The following is a 17,979-nucleotide window of genomic DNA, read 5'->3' as shown; positions in this document are numbered from 1 at the left end:
GCTGGGTGGCACGGAGGTGGAAAGGGATCTTGGAGTCCTAGTGGACTCCAAGTTGAACATGAGCCGGCAGTGTGACGAAGCCATCAGAAAAGCCAATGGCACTTTATCGTGCATCAGCAGATGCATGACAAATAGGTCCAGGGAGGTGATACTTCCCCTCTATAGGGCGTTGGTCAGACCGCAGTTGGAGTACTGCGTGCAATTCTGGGCGCCACACTTCAAGAAGGATGCGGATAACCTGGAGAGGGTCCAGAGAAGGGCCACTCGTATGGTTAAGGGCCTGCAGACCAAGCCCTACGAGGAGAGACTAGAGAAACTGGACCTTTTCAGCCTCCGCAAGAGAAGGTTGAGAGGCGACCTTGTGGCTGCCTATAAGTTCATCACGGGGGCACAGAAGGGAATTGGTGAGGATTTATTCACCAAGGCGCCCCTGGGGGTTACAAGAAACAATGGCCACAAGCTAGCAGAGAGCAGATTTAGACTGGACATTAGGAAGAACTTCTTCACAGTTCGAGTGGCCAAGGTCTGGAACGGGCTCCCAAGGGAGGTGGTGCTCTCCCCTACCCTGGGGGTCTTCAAGAGGAGGTTAGACGAGTATCTAGCTGGGGTCATTTAGACCCAGCACTCTTTCCTGCTTATGCAGGGGGTCGGACTTGATGATCTATTGAGGTCCCTTCCGACCCTAACATCTATGAATCTATGATATTGCAAATACAATTTTATTAAGATACATTATTTTTTTAAAAAGAAAGGAAGTTTTACTGTTTTGCTTTATCATCACCTCAAATTATTAAAACTGGTAGAAGGGAACAGAAGAGGATGGGTAGTAGATCTAATTTTCCCTGTTTAGGCTTGTTATTGTTTTTTGTATTTTGTTTAGCTCATATGCCACATATACTATAGGCAGGTTCATTTTACCCAGCAGTTCTATGACCAACACAATACTGTTGCTTATGTTTCTCATCCCATGCTGCATGAAAATTTTTGGTTATTAGAAAAATGATTAGATTCAGTCTAATAAAAAATATTGTATCTACCACTCAGTCAGTCTAATAAAATATATCACACCTACCCAAAGAACCTTGCCTGCCTATGTCCTTAGACCAACACAGCTACAACCAAAAATCCAGCATGAAAATATTGACGTTTTTACTAACTGTCCTATTGTTGAAATCAAAATAAATCAAAAAGAAACAAAAAATTCTATCCATATTAGGTTTTATGGAAAATGTCAGTATTTGGCTAAGACCTTTGCTGTTGTCCTATTAAAAGTTTAAAGGCCTCAGTTGTAACAAAGAGATTTACATACTCATGTGACTATATTGCTGGTACACTAGAGACCTCTAGTGGTCACAAAAAGTAGTGAAAAAATGCTGGAGTTTATAATGGGGGAAGAAAACCCTAATTGGTTGAATGTGTTTACTGGAAAAAAAAGATATGAAAAGGACTTCAACATCCTGCTTTTAAAAGCTACAAATTAATAAAGCAGTGACACCAAGAAATAATCAAATACAATTAAAGCTTATCTTCTGGGAAGTTGTTCTTGTACCAGGTGGAATTTATCTTTGATTCTGTGCTTGCTTTGCTGAATAAACCAAGGCAGGTGCTGGCTGATTTCTGGAGCCAGGTCCCACTGAACCTCAAGGGCAAGAGGTAAAACCAGTGTGACATGACTGATGCAAAAAAAGGCTCTTTTCTTCTAGTGCTTAGCAGAATGAAGATGGACAATAGGATACAGTCCCAGCTCTCATGAGTCTTTGGGCTCTGAAATCTAATGAAAATAGAAAGACCAGAGAAATACAAGATTTGCAGAAGTTGTGAAGATTGAATGATTATTCACGTGCTTTCATAATTGGAAATTAATTTGCATATTGTGCAGCAGGTTTGGGGGAACTTGGTGGAATAATGGATATACACCTAGGAATTTCACAGACCACCACAAACGTTTTGAAAAAATGTATAGCAATATTCTGAATATTACCTGCCTGATATATATGCTTTAAGATGCCTATAAAGCTGTGCAATGTGTTTTGAGTACTAAATGTATAATAAATTATTTGCAGAAGGGATAGTTCATCAGTGTAAATGTGATGTGACATATATGCTGCATATATCAAGGTGCTCTGTAGGCTTAGGAGCTGAAAGCGATCCTTTCCTTTCCATTACCATTGGAAAATAATTCGGATTTTGGGGCAAACCAGTTAGGATTGCCTGTACCACATCCTGCCAGCATCACTGTGCTCTTACATGTATGGAAAGAACAGCACACTGTAGCTGGCCTGTGTAGCCTGCTAGCATTTAGTTAGCCTGTTTGAACCTGTTTTTTACTCAGAAAATGTGTACACATGCCTTGTTTTTCCTTTGTTCTAGTTTTTCATCGTTTTGCTGATAATTCTCCTGGCAGAACTGATTTTACTAATCCTGTTCTTTGTTTATATGGACAAGGTAAGCAAATATGCCTTGTAGATTAGTTTATCAGGTCTAGCAGCTAAATTGGTTTATGTTTGATTTTTGCTAAACAAAGATGCTTCGATTATTCTCGCTTTTCACAGCAGAAATCGTTCCTACCTTGTGATCTTTGTTTTTATATTTGTCTCCCCTATACATTGGCTGAAACCAATAAGGAAAGCAGGTGGCTGGATTACCTGTGTGAGTATAGGCAAAAACTGCTGAACTGAGAAATTTCTAGCTGAATCCAAAGTCTAGGACCTCTACTAGGTATTCAGTAGGAACCAGGGAGTAGATCCGTAGGTTGCCTCATGTATAGCCTAATGTAGAGTGTGTTCCCTGCAACAGTCTGGGGCAGGAGTGACTTGAAGACACAAGAGGTTGGAAAATCCTCATGCTCCAGAGTGTGTCTGATAAACTGGGGACGGAGTTGAACAGGAGCAGGGACAGGTCTCAGAACCTGAGCTCACCTCGATATGTATTTCTGACCGGGTTTTCTGAAAACTTTAGAACCATGACACTGATCCTGGGTAGACATGATTTTGATGAAACCTAAGGTGATGTTACAGGTTACCTTTAAAACATCATAGAAGCACTTAAAATTGGAGCATTCACCCATTGAAGACAGGGCTGGATTAAGGCACAGCCAAACTAGGCACATGCCTAGGATCCTGAGCTGTGGGGGACCCCAGTCTTTCCCTTTGCGGCAGCAGCACAAATGGCCCTGCCCACCCACCTCCCTTCCCTTTCCCTTCCCTTCCCTTCCCCTCCCCTCCCCTCCGCTGGCCTCACTGCTGCAGCAGCTGTTTCTTAGTGGCAGCTCTGAGCCCCACTCCCTGTGGGCAGTAGCACTGGGGTGGGGAGGGGGGTCTCAACCAGCTCAGGGCCCACGAGTTTATTTGCCTGGGGCCCACTAGAGGGTTAATCTGGCCCTGACTGAAGGGCATTAACCCATGATAAGTACTTTCTAAACTTTTTAGGTTCATGGCACTTAGGGCGAAGTTTATGTACTGTTTTTACCTAATCATTCCAGGGCATTGTTAGTATGCTGCAGTGAGATAAAATGCTCTATTTCCATTCCTTAAGCATCACAGGATGCATCATTCTCAGCCCTTCCCATTCCTCTGCTCTGTGGGCAAATCAGCCCTCCTGAACTATACTGCCCAGGGGGTGGTGCTGGGCACAGGAGAACACCCTTTCCTGTCACCAGGGGTGTGATGCTGCTCACTCTGAGCACTCAGGTTCAGGTTATCAATTTGCTGCTTGCTCTGAGCACCCAGGTGCAAGTCATCTCATCGGTTTGCTACATGCTCTAGCACCTCTGTGCAAACAGCAGCAGCCTCCGTAGTATTGGGTCTCAGCTCTGCCCTGGGGTGGCACGAAATGAGCCCGCTACTTCCCAAGTTTTCCCTAGTGTGACTGCTAACCCAACTGCTGCTGCCATGTGGCATGCAACAAGCCTGCTGGGTCTCAGTTCTGCTCTGTTATGAGTACTAACTTAATTCCCCTCTACCCCAGTTCCAATTCAGTGAAACACCTGCAAGATCTTGTTTTTTAATTTGTTTATTCTATTTTTTTCATTCCTTTCTCTTTACTTCTCTTTATCTCTCCCCCACTCAGTTCACTTCAGACAGTCTATTTTTTTTTACACTTTTCTCTGACCAAGCCACAGCCCCCATGCCGGCTTCTCCACCTCTGAGCTACAAGCCCCCATCTCCTTTTGTCTGCCACCCCAGAGTTCTGGATCCTATCCATGCCCCTGCTAGCCAAGCACTCTAGTGGCAAGTCACAGTTGTGCAGATCTGAGATGGCATAAAGGAGCTGTTGTCAACCTTTTTTCATTTGTGGACCCCTAAAAATTTTCAAATGCATTTATGGACCCCTTTGGACATTTTGATTGAAGGTACTTTGAATTTTAAGTGTGGGTATTCACATACAGGCAGTCCTTGGACTTATGACACAACTGGTTCCTGAAAACTGTCTTAAATTGAAGCATCGGAACTCAGAACTGATTTTCCCATAGGAGCAATGTTATAAAGGAGGGATTGGTTCCTGAACCAAGGCCCAATACTCTATTTTCACCAAAAATAACCAGAATTTTGTACTCAATCAATTATAAATGAGTAATATAGCTACCTGAATGTATTTATATTGTAAATAGCAATCATATTGATTTGGAAGGACTTGAGGTGACTTTGCTGGACTTTTTGAAGGGCTCTTGGTTGGACTTTTTGAAGGGTTCTTGTCAGATGTTCTCCAGGGAGATGGGCGACACAGCAAACTTGTTTGCTGGTGTGGCCTTATGTTGGATCAAGTGTTGTAAAGTCGAAATTGACATCATAAAGTCGAAACAGGTTGTCAATTTATAAGCATCGTAAGTGCTGTTCGTTGTAACTCGAAATGTCTTAAGTCGAGGACTGCCTGTACTTTTGATTGATCATCATCATTTTTTGCAGACCCCTCAGACATAGTCTGTGGACCCCCAGGCATCTGTGAACCACAGGTTGAAAGCCATTGGCATAAAGCTTTAACCAGTGACTGTCCTGAAACTTTTAACTTTGTGATGGCATAACATTCCCCATATTTAAATTTGTAAAGGTAACCTGTAATAGCACCCCTAAAGCCAAGGTTGAAATGAGGTTGTTAAACATTAGGACTCATAGCTTTCTGGTGAAGTGAGATTCAGCCCATGAAACTTGTGATATATATATAGATACAGTCATGTGCACACCCACACACACTCACACTGATAGCTGGATAGTTATTTTTATGGTGCAATAATTACTTTGTATGTGTGGCCAATTTAAATTTATTGCGTGAGTAACTAGTTAATTGCATGATAATTACTTTGCATGTGTGGGTGGTCTAAATTTATTGTGCATTTAAGCAGTTACTTGAGTAATATATGTAACATGCAGCTGGAGCCGATAAGATACAAATCTGCTCTGCCTTCTACTCATAAATTTCATTGTTCTGCTGTCTAATCATGGGTCAGTTGTTCAGACCAACTTTTTCAGAGGTGTCTAGTAATTTGCATATCAGCCTTAAGCTACTTCCCCCACCATGGAGTCAAAATGCTAAAGTCAATGGGCTCTTCAGGAGCTCAGCACCCTAGAAAATCAATGTCAAAGTTGGACACTCAAATTTTGACACCCTCCCCACAACATAAATAGAGCCATTTGAAAGCCCTCACTTCTCCTGTGTGTGAAGTACCATCTTGGTGAAGCAGGACTGAAGAATTTCCCTTCCTCCCATGACTCTTATATGTGGATTACTCATGAGTAATCCACCAGTAACCCACTTTGATAACCCACTTTGACCTGTGCAGAGGGTTGTTATAATAAGCTTGGGCCTCTTCAGGTGTTATGGCTATAACAGATAAAGGAGATTGGACCCTAATTACCATTAAGAATGAATTCTACCAACAATTTCTAGCTGCAAGGTGCAAGGAGTTATTAACTCTTTACAGCCAAGTTAACTCAGATGATCTATATCTATGTTAACGGCTCTTCGGTTAGCCTGTTTTGGGTAAGAGTGGTCCTGTTACAATGGAATAATTGCATTAGCTGCTGATGAGCTGTGCTGTAGCTTCTATAATTCCTAATGTGCAAGTCAGCTTGAGCTACGGGTGTCCCACACTAGAAGTATAACTAGGGACCTACCTAAATCGTGGTTTCACAGATTGCATGGAAACTGTTAAAAACTGTTGTCCACAATCACCAGGAAATCTGGCATTGGCTGTGATTTCCCATGGAATCAACCAAAAAAAAAAGAAGTGGAAATGAGGTAGACTGAAGGCACCCTCCGCCAATCAGTGGTGACAGGTGGGACAAATGAAACAGTAGTAAGGTAAACTGAGTGAAGTTTACCTCTGCTAATCAACAACGAGAGGCCACCGGGGCCCCTCAACCAATCAGCAGTTAGGGGCAGGGCTGCTGCAAAATGCCTTACGAAATTGGCTCTGCGTGCTATGAGTGGGCCACAAAAAACCTGTTGTCTTGCTGCAATTTAGGTAGGTACCTTGTTATAACTCAGGTCTATTCTACAAGGAGTACAAACCTACCACATTCTCAGCGGGAATGGCAGAGTGAGCATGCTGCATGCGTTGTAGAATACATATCTGTGTAGGTTACCCTGGGGTTAAAGTGAGTTTGCCTGTTGTCATGATCTCCCCACTCAACACAAAGGTTAAAATTGAAATAAAGGTTTGATGCTTGTTGATTCCTCCCGGTGGTTTCCTGAAACCCCTCTTCCTTCAGAAGGAAAAAAAAAATCTGGAGTTCTGCAGGGAGGAAAACTAGAACTGCAAGCAGTGAGCATCTAGAACTGGCAAAGATTACGTGGATTTTGGATATAAAGCAGAGACTTCTGCCTAGGGAAGGAGGGTGCTTCTCCATCCAGCTAAAGCATCAAAGGATGGCAAAGGCAGTGTTTCTGTCCTGATCTGTAAGTCGGACATAGCTTGTTAACCACTGCTCTTTGTGCTTTACATGTTGTATGAAACAGATCAGTGACAGCGCAAAGAAGGATTTGAAAGAAGGCCTGATGCTTTACAATACAGATGATAATGTTGGACTAAAGAATGCATGGAATATCATTCAAGCAGAGGTAATGAGTTGCCTTTATTTATTAAAAAGATAGATAAATAGCAGCGTATCACTTGATCTGTTACCTGTAATGGCCATGGTTCACCCCAGAGGTGACAAGTATGCATTTTGATACCTGTTTATGGGTTTTATATTACTTTGCATTATACTGTGGAATGGGAAGTGCTTTATAAATGTAAAATTATGTTGTTTCTGAGAGCCAGGGGGCCAAGCAATGTGACAGGAACCTCAGTAGACGTTTATTTGGCAGGCAGAGCAGAAATGTGACAGTCCACCACTACAGGGGCTTTTTCTGAGATTCAGTGGTCAGGAGCAAGTTATGTAATGTTTTAGCACCTAGGTTGGTGCCTCCAAAATGGGCACGATAAAGCTTAACCTCTGGACTGTGTATGAGGTGTGTTAAATGGTTGTGAGCACTTTTTCTTATCTCTGGAGAGGTGCAAAGAATGATGTGCACATGTAAAAAATGTAGTAAGTTAACTTATTCTAATGTTTCTTGTTTATGGGCTTCTCCCACAGATGCAGTGCTGTGGTGTTAATAATTTTACTGATTGGTACCCAGTGCTGGGGGACAACACTGTTCCAGACCGATGCTGTACAGAAAATTCCCAAGGCTGTGGGCGAAATTCTACTAATTTACTGTGGAAGACGGTAATACTCATTATATTTAACATGGGGTGGGGGGTTCCCTTAAATGGACATATGAACCATATGTGATGCAGACTTTCTTTTTCTTTCAGGGCTGTTATGAGAAAGTTATGATGTGGTTTGATGATAACAAGCATGTTCTTGGGACAGTGGGGATGTGTATCCTTATCATGCAGGTAATGCCACTACTATATACTTCTGCATAACCTTGAATTAACTAGTACTGTTGTTATTTTTATTACACCAAGATCTGTTGCTTGGCACCATATAAACTGAATCACAAAGGTCCCTGACTGATTTTAAAAGCTAGGAATGTAGAAAAGAGCATATGGTTTTGCTGGATTCTTGGGGTGCCTGTACATGAACCATGAGGATGCTCTGGCACGCTGTAATCACAGCGTATCGGAGCATGGTAATTACTGTGCCCCAGCCAGTCTGCATGTCTTGTGTATCAGTGCCCCTGCGCTTCAAAATGGTGACGGGGGCACTTTAAAGCTCATTCAGTGAGCTTTAGGTAAAGCACCCCCGCTGCCATTTTGAAGTGCGGGGATGCTGATACACAAGATGCTCTGGGTGCTTTAATTAGATCGGCTCTTGGAGCCACTCTAATTAAAGCCCTTTCCCTCCCTGTCCCAGAGCACATGGAAAAATTCCCTTAAATTTTAGCAGCTTCATTCTTCTTATTAGAGAATAGGCCTTGGCTATCTCATTCTTCATGTCATTGAATCATCAAGTGACAAATTCAGAATTTGGAGAATAGTGGGGACTGGCATTTTTTATCTTTTCATGTGCCACCTCATTAAGATCATGGATGGCTATTTTCTTCTGGCAAAACTCAATCTTTCCACTAAAAAAATAGTAGTTACAACACTTCCAATACTGCTAAAGATTGCAATGTAATTAATGCTGCTTTCCACCCTCTCATAACTTTGACCCAGTTACCACTCAGATAGCATGGTGAAAAGGACGGTGGATGAACACCTCCCTGAAGGGATCGATGAATGCCACTAGCACTTAATCTTATATTCTGCCCCCAAATTTTTTCCTAAGTACTGAGTGGAAAAATATTCAGCTGCTTCTATCAAATATATATATATATATATATATATATATATATATATATATATATATATATACACACACACACAGAGAGAGAGAGAGAGTAAGTATGAGATTTACTGTGGAAGCTTAACAAATACCTTATTTTTCAAACCAAATTTGGATGGTGAATCTCTGCCTGAATGAGGACCAATTACTCTGCCTTCATTTTGAACAGAGAAGTAAGTGTCTATGCTCTAGTGATATTCTAGTTATGTGTGCTTTGACATTTGAGCTTCCCTTTTTAGTGTTGGTGAAGAACCATGAATTAATCCAGAGAAATTAACTCAAATCTTCCACTTGTGAAATTAATGTACTTGAAACATATTTATTTTACTTAATCCCTCTGCTAGGAAAAGGTTGAATAGGATTTAGTAGAGAATAGATCTTCTACTTATGGGTTTGTTGGAACTAATTTATAGAATTTTTAAAAGGAAATTTTATCATGGCTATTGAGTTCTGCAGGTTATTACACAAAAACCCTATAGAAAACGAACAGTTCTCCAGTAAATTCTTTAGACATTAAATTCTGTGCCCTGAGGAAAGAAGACACCAGGTCCTATGTAGTTGTACTTGTTTTTTTATGCAAGTCCAAGATTTTTTTTTTTTTAAAGGACAGCGGTTTTGTGGCTGCACAGTAGGTGGTATGACAAGCAAGATTTTAGAAACTTGTACATTCTTTCTTTCTGAAATCCCTATAAAGAGACCCCCTCTGCAATATTCTTTTAACAGCCCAAGGAAAGAAGACAAAAAGTGATTTGTGCTTTTTAGATGGCCAGCTTGAGATACCTCCAAGGGGCTTGATTTTCTGAACATGCTGATCACTTGCCTTATAAATACTAGACGTCCTTGATGTATTTCATGTTGGGCACCCAAAGTCACCAGTTACTTTGAAAATCTTGGCTGTGAGACCTATATTAGCACAGGCTGCTGACATCCAGGTATCTTCAGAGAGAATATCAGCAGCACAGTTTTGGAGGCATTTATTGCATTGAGCCTATGGCCTTTTTTCTCTTTTTCAGATACTTGGGATGGCCTTCTCCATGACACTCTTCCAACAAATTCATAGGACTGGTAAAAAATACGATGCCTAAACCTTTGAAACGTTAGCTGCATCTACACTTCTGTCTTGCCATTAAAAACAAAACAAAACAACTGAAAAGAGTATCCAGCTTTGCCCTGCTGAGGGCAGTCATCCCATCAATCAATCCTTCATCATTACTTGACTGATTACTAGCACAACTTGTTACTTGACTTATCTTTTTTTTGTCTGTTTATGCATTTGCCATTTATTGCCAAAGAAAACAAAAATAATAAAAAACAAATCAGTTTTCTACACTAATTCATAGATCTGCTATTAAACTTTTTCCCTAACTTTATTTAAGAAAATGCTTTGCTCTACTAATTGGTGTTAGACATGCAAAGATAATGTGACAGATGTGTGCTTAACTTCTAGAGAGAATTCTTTGAAGTCTTCTGCTAAGTCTCAAACTGCTCATATCTGATATACTGGAAGACTTGGGAAAGCCACTCAAACTGAATTCCCTAGGAAATGGAGCTGCTTGCTTGCAGCTTTTTGTACCTTACGGTGTATACTTTTTTATTATTATGGAGCTAGTATAGAATTGAGTAGCCTGATTTATAACTTTTTACCTTTTTTTCATCTATCATCTTTTAAACTAGGAACCATTGTGCGATCTTTGAAGGGTGTGTCTTTTTTTTCCTAAAGATAGCAGTTTAAAAGGTGGAAATAAAAACATGACTTCTGAAGTTCATAACTAGGCTAACTTAAACTGTAGCTACTGAGCTACTGCCACTTTGTGTCTTTACTGGGAAGGTGGTAGTCCTCGGGAGGCTGATTCCTTTTAGAACCAGATTTTGATGTTCCTACTCTCACTAAGCAAGATGGTAAATTCCTCCTTCAGAGTAAGCTAGACTGCGATGCCTTTACCCATGTTGCATGTTGTTTAGAGCCATCATTTCATTGGGAGTTTAGATACTAAAGTCTTGTTCTGGATCTGATCCTACATCTTTAAGTAGTTCCCCCTGATATGACTATTTGGGCATCATACTGTTCAGTGTGAGTAGAGACATCAGAATTTCAAAGGTGAAGGAGGGGTTCAAGATCTAGCCCACTGAGTAGCAGTTTACAAGTCATCCCACCGATTCTGGATGGGATGGCAATGGTGTGAGATGTTCTTCTGCATGAATAAGAAGAGCACAATTAGGCTCATTGTATTCATCATTGCTCACTTTCCCAAAAGGAGTTGCCTTGACAAGGGTTGCAATCGTGCGGAGCTGGCAAGGTAACTTTGAGCAATAATGGAGGTAAAGTCAAGTGGAGGGATGGTTTGGCGAATGTCCCAGTGGAACGGGAACGGGGTGATTTCACTTACCATTTTGCTATGAAATCAGTTACTGGATAGATAGGTGCTCAAAACCGGTGTGTGTCTTTCCACATTGAGCACGGACAAATATCTTTTGGTTTTCCATGTCCTGCTCACCAAGTGGTAGCTTAGAACTCATCACAATACACATCTCTACTGACATTCCTGTTAGAAAACTTGAACATATACCTCTCTCTAGTTTTAATGCTGCTTCATTCTTTGTTGGCCCCTGCTTACCTTTTCATGTTCTTTGCAGAGAGAGGTCTCTCTTACATTTTGCTGCTTCACAAAGGAAGGTATGAACGAAAATGAAAATTCAGCTATTTCATGGCACTCCAGTTTTAAACACATTTAAAAACAAATTCGTTAACAATTGAGCTCAGGTATTGAAATGGACAGATGTTCACTATCTATTATCAGAGCAGTACTTAAAACCTTGGATTTCTGATTTTCATTTACATTCAGTCTGCAGTGTCCTTCCTCTTTATTACTCTGTTGGCTCAGCAGCCACAGTGGGGCTGAATGAAGTCTTTTCCACTCACTCAGTTTCTGTGGTCTAGTATTTGCTGAGCATTCAGACACAGTTCCTTGGCTTGTACCGGCAGCATCTGGGATTCCAACGTGGTCTGCCATTCAAGTACTAGCCAGGTCTAGGACTGCTTAGGTTTCAAAGACCAGTCAAGATGAAGTGTTTTCAGTCTGGCATAGCCACATAGTCTGGTAGCATAAAGTGGCCTTACTTACAATAGGGGGAAAAGGGTCTTTTTCACTTTCAGGCTCTCTCCAGTCACAGTGCTGTGTCTCTTACACAGTCACAGTGCTGTAAAGGGACACTTGTTTAAATGAGATCAGTCCTTGAGAATCTAACCAACGTTTTTAAACTTGGAAGTCTACTGAAAGGCACTTGCATTAGTAGTTAGCCACCTAAGTAAATGGACTGATATTCAGAGTGGCTGAACCTAGTTCATACCTGTTGAGCAAAATGACACTGTACAAGCTCAGAAACTCTGAAAATCAAGCGGCATATTTAGATGTCTGGAAGGCAGTATTAGGTTGCTAACTTGAGGCTCCTGTGTTTGAAACTGTTGGCTCTAATGCCTGCATATGTTGGTGAGTGCAGGGTAACAACATCAAGTCCCTCCTAAGTAGCTGTTGGGTTGCATATACCCTATGGTTATTCTTCCACTGGCAAACTGAAGTTTCATTCATATTTCCTTTCAAAGACTTGAGAAAGGAGGGGAAAAAAGAAAAAGCTGGGTTTACTTTTAATTGTAACAAAAATTGGGACCATAAGTGTTGGAGTTCCATCTGATACCTTCTGTATCAAGAATGGGAGCACTGGCACTAAGCATATTTGCTGCTATGCATAAAGGTTTTATCCAAAGTTCAGAAAAGCCAACAAGTTTGAATTTTTGGGCTTTTTTACATTCATAGCTCTACTTCTTATCGTTGCTAGTAGAGTCATTTTGGGTTCTCTTGTGAAAATACAATGGTTTTCTCTCTCAAAGACACAGAAGGGTGTTAAAACAAGCAAGGGCATGATGCTAATTCTTTGAAGGTCGCACAGTGGTACCTGATGAATCTTAAATTTTAATCTGTGGTTGGTTTTTGTAAAAAAAAATATAAATGAAATATGTGTTTATACAAGTAAACTTGAAGGCCAAATGCATAGTGGCAAACTAAGCTATTTTGCCTTCTCTTAAAAACTTATTTTTGTAGAATGCTTTATTATACTTTATGACCTGATAGTAACATAGATATTGAAAAGCGTTTTTTGTTTTTATGAATTCCTTCAACATTTTAAGCACAGTATTAAGATGGATAATTACACAAACAATATCACAGAGTTTGGATTAGGCAGCCTTCAGAAAAGAAATTAAATAAACAATTAGCCTTGTTGCTGAATTATGAATCATGTCACAGGACGTGTGTCCTGAAAACTATGAAAAAGCAATACTGTTCTTAAGGTGACAAAAGCCAGCCATAAAAACCATTAGATTGTATTTGTTGGTATATATCAGAGAAGATACTAATTGTCCTTTAACTGTTTAGTGAAGGGGATATTGATCTTGTTTAAAAATGCACTCTTTGCTTGCATTGGTTGGTGGCTGTCTGTGCATTTTTCCAGAACATTGCTTTGGTTATTTAACTACACATTTTTAGCATGTTTTTAAATAAAAAACAATATTGAGTAAAAGTATTTTAAGTGTATACAAATGTTGATTTGTATTTATATATGCATATTTTGTATCTCTCTCTCTCTGTATATATCTATATCGATCTATATATCTATATATAGATCGATATAGATATATATGCATCATTGAAGCTAATTTCAACTGTATCAAAGTTTGGGGTTTTTTTAAGCATCCTTTCAGAATATCGCATACAAGATATTTTGTTGTGCTTTTTGCACACAGGTTTTTTTTATATATATATATATATATATAAAAAAGCTTAAACTGTAGAGGAACTTAACATGTTACATTTTTGGATTTTAGAGAGTCAAGTAAAACTTACGTCAGGAAAATGCATCCATGTATTATTCTGTAGCAGTGTGAGAGGCTTCAAGAAGAAAAAGGCCTTTTTCTTTATGAAAGGTAACTGCTTACACCTCCAAGTATGTAGCTTTCAAGCCTTGAGTGCAACTATTTAAAAAAATCAGGGCTATTTTCTCTGTTTTGGGTCTTGGTTTCCCAGTGATAAATAACAAGACCAGAGTGCATTTTATTTCCACAATTAATTAACCTAGATGCTGGGGAGTACATGCCACTAAATGAAAGAGAGATGCATTTGCTAAGGGAATTAGGGAGTTCATAAAGCTAATAAAGTAGGTAAAGTGCAGGTGTTTGACACCAGTATTCTCATCCTGCAAGGTGCTCAGCTGTGAAATGCTGCATATCCTTACTTGCATTGAGTACAAGCACAGTTGATGGATCTCAGCACTTCCCAAGATCTACGCTGCAGGATAGATGAGACCAGACCCTGCAAAAAGTTGAGTTGGGCAGTTTCCTAATGAGGGTCAGACATCAGCCTTTAGTTCCTGCCTTTAAGAGATTAAGCTCCCTGAAATTCTGTGCTCACATTTGCCCCAAGTTATCTCAGAGCAGATTTTTTAAAAGTGAACAAAAGAGCCCTGCCATTGGTTGAACTTGTGATGTTTCACTTGAAAAGAAATGTTTCCACATTGTATGTTAAGGCACTCAGAGGTGAAAAATATGTGACCCATTAAAGGGTTTATTTAAAAAATGGCAGTGGAGGGGAGGGAGTGACAGTTTGTGCACCTTTTTTTGTTTATTTTTCTGTTGTATAAAGGTCTTAAATGTTTTTGAATGTTTCTCTTTAGTTGTAGGCTTTTCATAGAATCACAAGGCTGCTATACACGTGCAGGGAGGTTGCTCCGACACGCTGTAATTACAGTGCATTGGAGCAGACTCAGTTAATCGAGTCTGTTGGAGCATAGTAATTGCCATGCTCCGGCAGATTCCAGCATCATGTGTATCATCATCCTTGCACTGAAACATTGCAGCAGGGCACTTTAAAGCTTGTTCAATGAACTTTAGGTCAAAATGTCCCGCTGCCATTTTTCAGCACGGGGATGCTAATACATGTGATGCTCTGGGCACTTTAATTAGCACTGCTCTTAGAGCTCTGCTAATTAAAATGCCTCCCCACCACTCCCCCACTGCCTGCCAGAGCACATCTATAAACACCCATAGAAGCAGGGATGGAAGGGACCTTCATAGGTCATCTAGTCCAAACCACAGCCTGAGGCAGGGTCATCCCTATCCAAACCATCCTATACAAATCCATAATTTAACCTCTTACTAAAACTACCATCAGACCCAACACAACACAAGCCATAACACCCTAACCTGCCACTGTAAAGCAGGGGAACCATGGCAGCCAACCTTTTGCTTGTGTAAAATGTTGTAAATATATGTTCAAGAGATTCCAGGTAGAGGGCTATGCCCCCCTGCTACAGAGGAAAGCAAAAAACTCCACAGTCCATATCAGCCTGACCATGGGGTGAAATTCCTTCCTGACCCCAAATATGGCGATCGGTCTGATCCTCAGTGGAGGCGCAAGACTCTCTAGCCAGGAACCTCCAGCTTTAAGTTGCAACAGAAGCAATGGGACACCCCAATCAAAATCCCCAGTTTTTGCTGCAGCCCCATGCAACAACCAGCAAAGCCCAGAAGCCTGGGCAGTACCCATAGTAGAACATAGGCACTGCAGAACATAGGCATAGCTATGCCTGTATCATCCCCAACCAGCAGCTGTCCAATCTCTTCTTCAACATGTCCCAGGATGGAGAGTCCACAACTTCCGTAGGCAGTCTGTTGTTCCCCTGCCTCACTGTTCTAACAGTGAAATTTTTCCTCCTATTCAGTCTAAACCTACTTTGCTACAACTTCAGGCATTTAGTCTGCATCTTACTTTCTGCAGCAAAAGAGAGAAAAAGTGTCTTCCCTTTTCTTTATGGCAGCTCTTCAAATATTTTCCTGCCTTCTTCAGTTTTAGCTTTCCAAGTATCAAGAATATCAACTCTACTTTCCCTCAGCTTTTCTGCAGGACTCAGCGACAGTCTTAGGTGACATATTAGTTCTTACACCTTGATTAAAGAGAGTGTGAGATCTCAGCTATTCTTTCCCTATAATATGATTTCCCCCCATAATGTTAGTTAGTGATTAGATACAAATAAAGAGGGCTTTTGAAGCAATGTCATTAAACATCCCTTCCCCTCTCAAATCCTCAACTGTCATGACTTTGGTCTTGCAATGACACTGTTTCACTAATCTCTAACTTAGCACAGAGCAAATCCCAGCAGGCCATCCTCCACCAAGCCCCCATCCACCCACACTCTAAAATCAGAGCTGTAGCATGAGAAGGCAATCTGAAGACCAAAGGCAGTCTCAAGACCAGGATCTGTGATGTGCTTGAGAGCAGTGAGTTGGGATGGGCCTGCAGAGTGGGGCAGGGCATGCTTAGAAATATCCCTGCTGGAAGATCTGGGAGCGCAGACTAAGTATAGTCACAAACTCTTCCAGCCTAGACAGAATCTAAATGTCTAATGGATTTTTTAATTTGCCAAAACTGTTCAGCCCTTCTTCATACATCATAAAGAAACAAGAGAGGGGGACAAGACAAGGTGTTTTAGCTCTTGTGTAAGTCACCTTGTAGGTTCTGTGGGATATGGCCAGTTTTTTGGCTCTTTACATACAGTGCACCTAAAAGTCTTTTGGAAATAATCAGAATGTGTTGCTAATGGGTGAGCCCATGTTGTATTTGGGACTGGTTTAACATATGCATCAGAGATGTTCTCAGACATGTTCCTTTTGCAAAGGGAAAGAGTCCTTCATACGTTGTTCTAGCTGTGTTAGAAGAGGAAGATGAAGCTCTGAGGGATTGTTTTTTATGCTACACCAGTGGTTCTCAACCTTTTTAATCTCAAGGCACCCCTTGTTAGACTCAAGGCACCCCTTAGAAAATGCCGGCTCTCAGTTTTCACTTGGTTTTTGACTACAGAAATTAATAGAGTAATTATTTTGCTGCAAAGAACTCAAAAAGACTACAACAGGTCAGAATGTTTTTGACACTTTGAATTCCCATTTGAAATCTGTGGGTTTATCTTTGAGTCATGTTTGCATGCCTAACAGTGCTTATGTTGTGTGGCACCCTGTGGCACCCTTGAGAGGATCTCAAGGCACCTCAGAGTGCCATGGCACCCTAGTTGAAAATCACTGTACTAAATGGAAATCTAGGTGCTTTTAGCACTTGCACCCACATGTCTATTTGATAACACTGGGAGATGTCCAACTTGTGGTGTTTCAGATATTGATGGCAGGTGTTGGTGTAAATAGAGCGCACTCTTCCATTAATAGGTTGAATAACAGGTACAAAACCATGACATATTATACCCAAGTGAACTTGTTTCTTGTGAGGGTATTTTTCCTCATGCGTGTCGTGTTGAGTAACTGAATTCCAATAATGTATCTATGACTCGATAGATGTGTTGAAAAACACATTTGAAAGTCACAAGTGGGGTATAATGCAACTGATCCACCTAGTATATTATATAACAGCACATTTCAATAAACTGCTAAGCCTATTATTTGTATCACTTGAAATAATTTGTGGTTGGGTATAAAGATGGCAAGGAGAGAAAAGGATATTCTTCCAACATATACCTAGCTGGCAACTTGGTCTGTGTATAAAAAAGTCGGTGGCAAGCAGGATGCAATAAGGCACATTAGTGTCCTGAAATAATTCCCTTTTTCAGTTTAATTTGTTATCTTTATCATGTAGCTCTTGTGTGAACCATGTAAGTATTTTTATACCAGAGACACACTTGCAGGCTCAGGACATATTTTTTGTGGTAGATCTTAGAACCTAATGTGCCATTCCATCCAGGTTACATTCACACCCATGTTCCTTCTATGCAATACCTACTTCAGCCTTTGTACAAATTATTTTGTATTAGTATTACGTATAAAAATAAAGGACATAAGAAAAGGATGCGTGCGTGATCTTTATTTCCACCCTCACTAAAATGAAAATTTAGCTGCTCAGGTTGTTAAAAAAGGAAGCTAAGAGACATGTCTGTATTCAACTGACGGGTTACGGAGATTCCCTGGTGTATATATACATACTCAGCTTCATATAAATTCCCTGTTATAAAAAATGGGCAATCAAGAGGAGCAATGAAGAGAGGTGGTGACAGCATTGCTCCATGGGGAGTCATCTGAATGAGTGAAGAGATAATGCTGGCTTTAGAGTGATAAGTAATT

The 17,979-nt window shown here is 40.6% G+C and overlaps 1 protein-coding gene across 4 annotated transcripts in view; it reads left to right on the top strand.

The window, feature by feature from the left end:
• Window positions 1–17,707, top strand: part of TSPAN9 (tetraspanin 9) — a 317,564-nt gene extending 299,857 nt beyond the window's left edge. For all 4 annotated transcript variants that reach the window (XM_059726711.1, XM_059726714.1, XM_059726712.1 and 1 more), the window contains 5 exons: window positions 2,371–2,445; window positions 6,955–7,056; window positions 7,575–7,706; window positions 7,796–7,879; window positions 9,824–17,707. In XM_059726711.1, coding sequence (XP_059582694.1) covers window positions 2,371–2,445; window positions 6,955–7,056; window positions 7,575–7,706; window positions 7,796–7,879; window positions 9,824–9,895 — 465 coding nt within the window. In that variant the 3' untranslated portion in view covers window positions 9,896–17,707. The remainder of the gene's footprint in view (window positions 1–2,370; window positions 2,446–6,954; window positions 7,057–7,574; window positions 7,707–7,795; window positions 7,880–9,823) is intronic.
• The last annotated feature ends 272 nt before the right edge of the window (window positions 17,708–17,979 follow it).

This window comes from Alligator mississippiensis, chromosome 4 (assembly GCF_030867095.1).
Source record: "Alligator mississippiensis isolate rAllMis1 chromosome 4, rAllMis1, whole genome shotgun sequence".
NCBI classification, from domain to species: Eukaryota; Metazoa; Chordata; order Crocodylia; family Alligatoridae; genus Alligator; species Alligator mississippiensis.
Note: the sequence above shows the minus strand (reverse complement) of the source record. Positions and strands in the feature narration are given on the sequence as shown.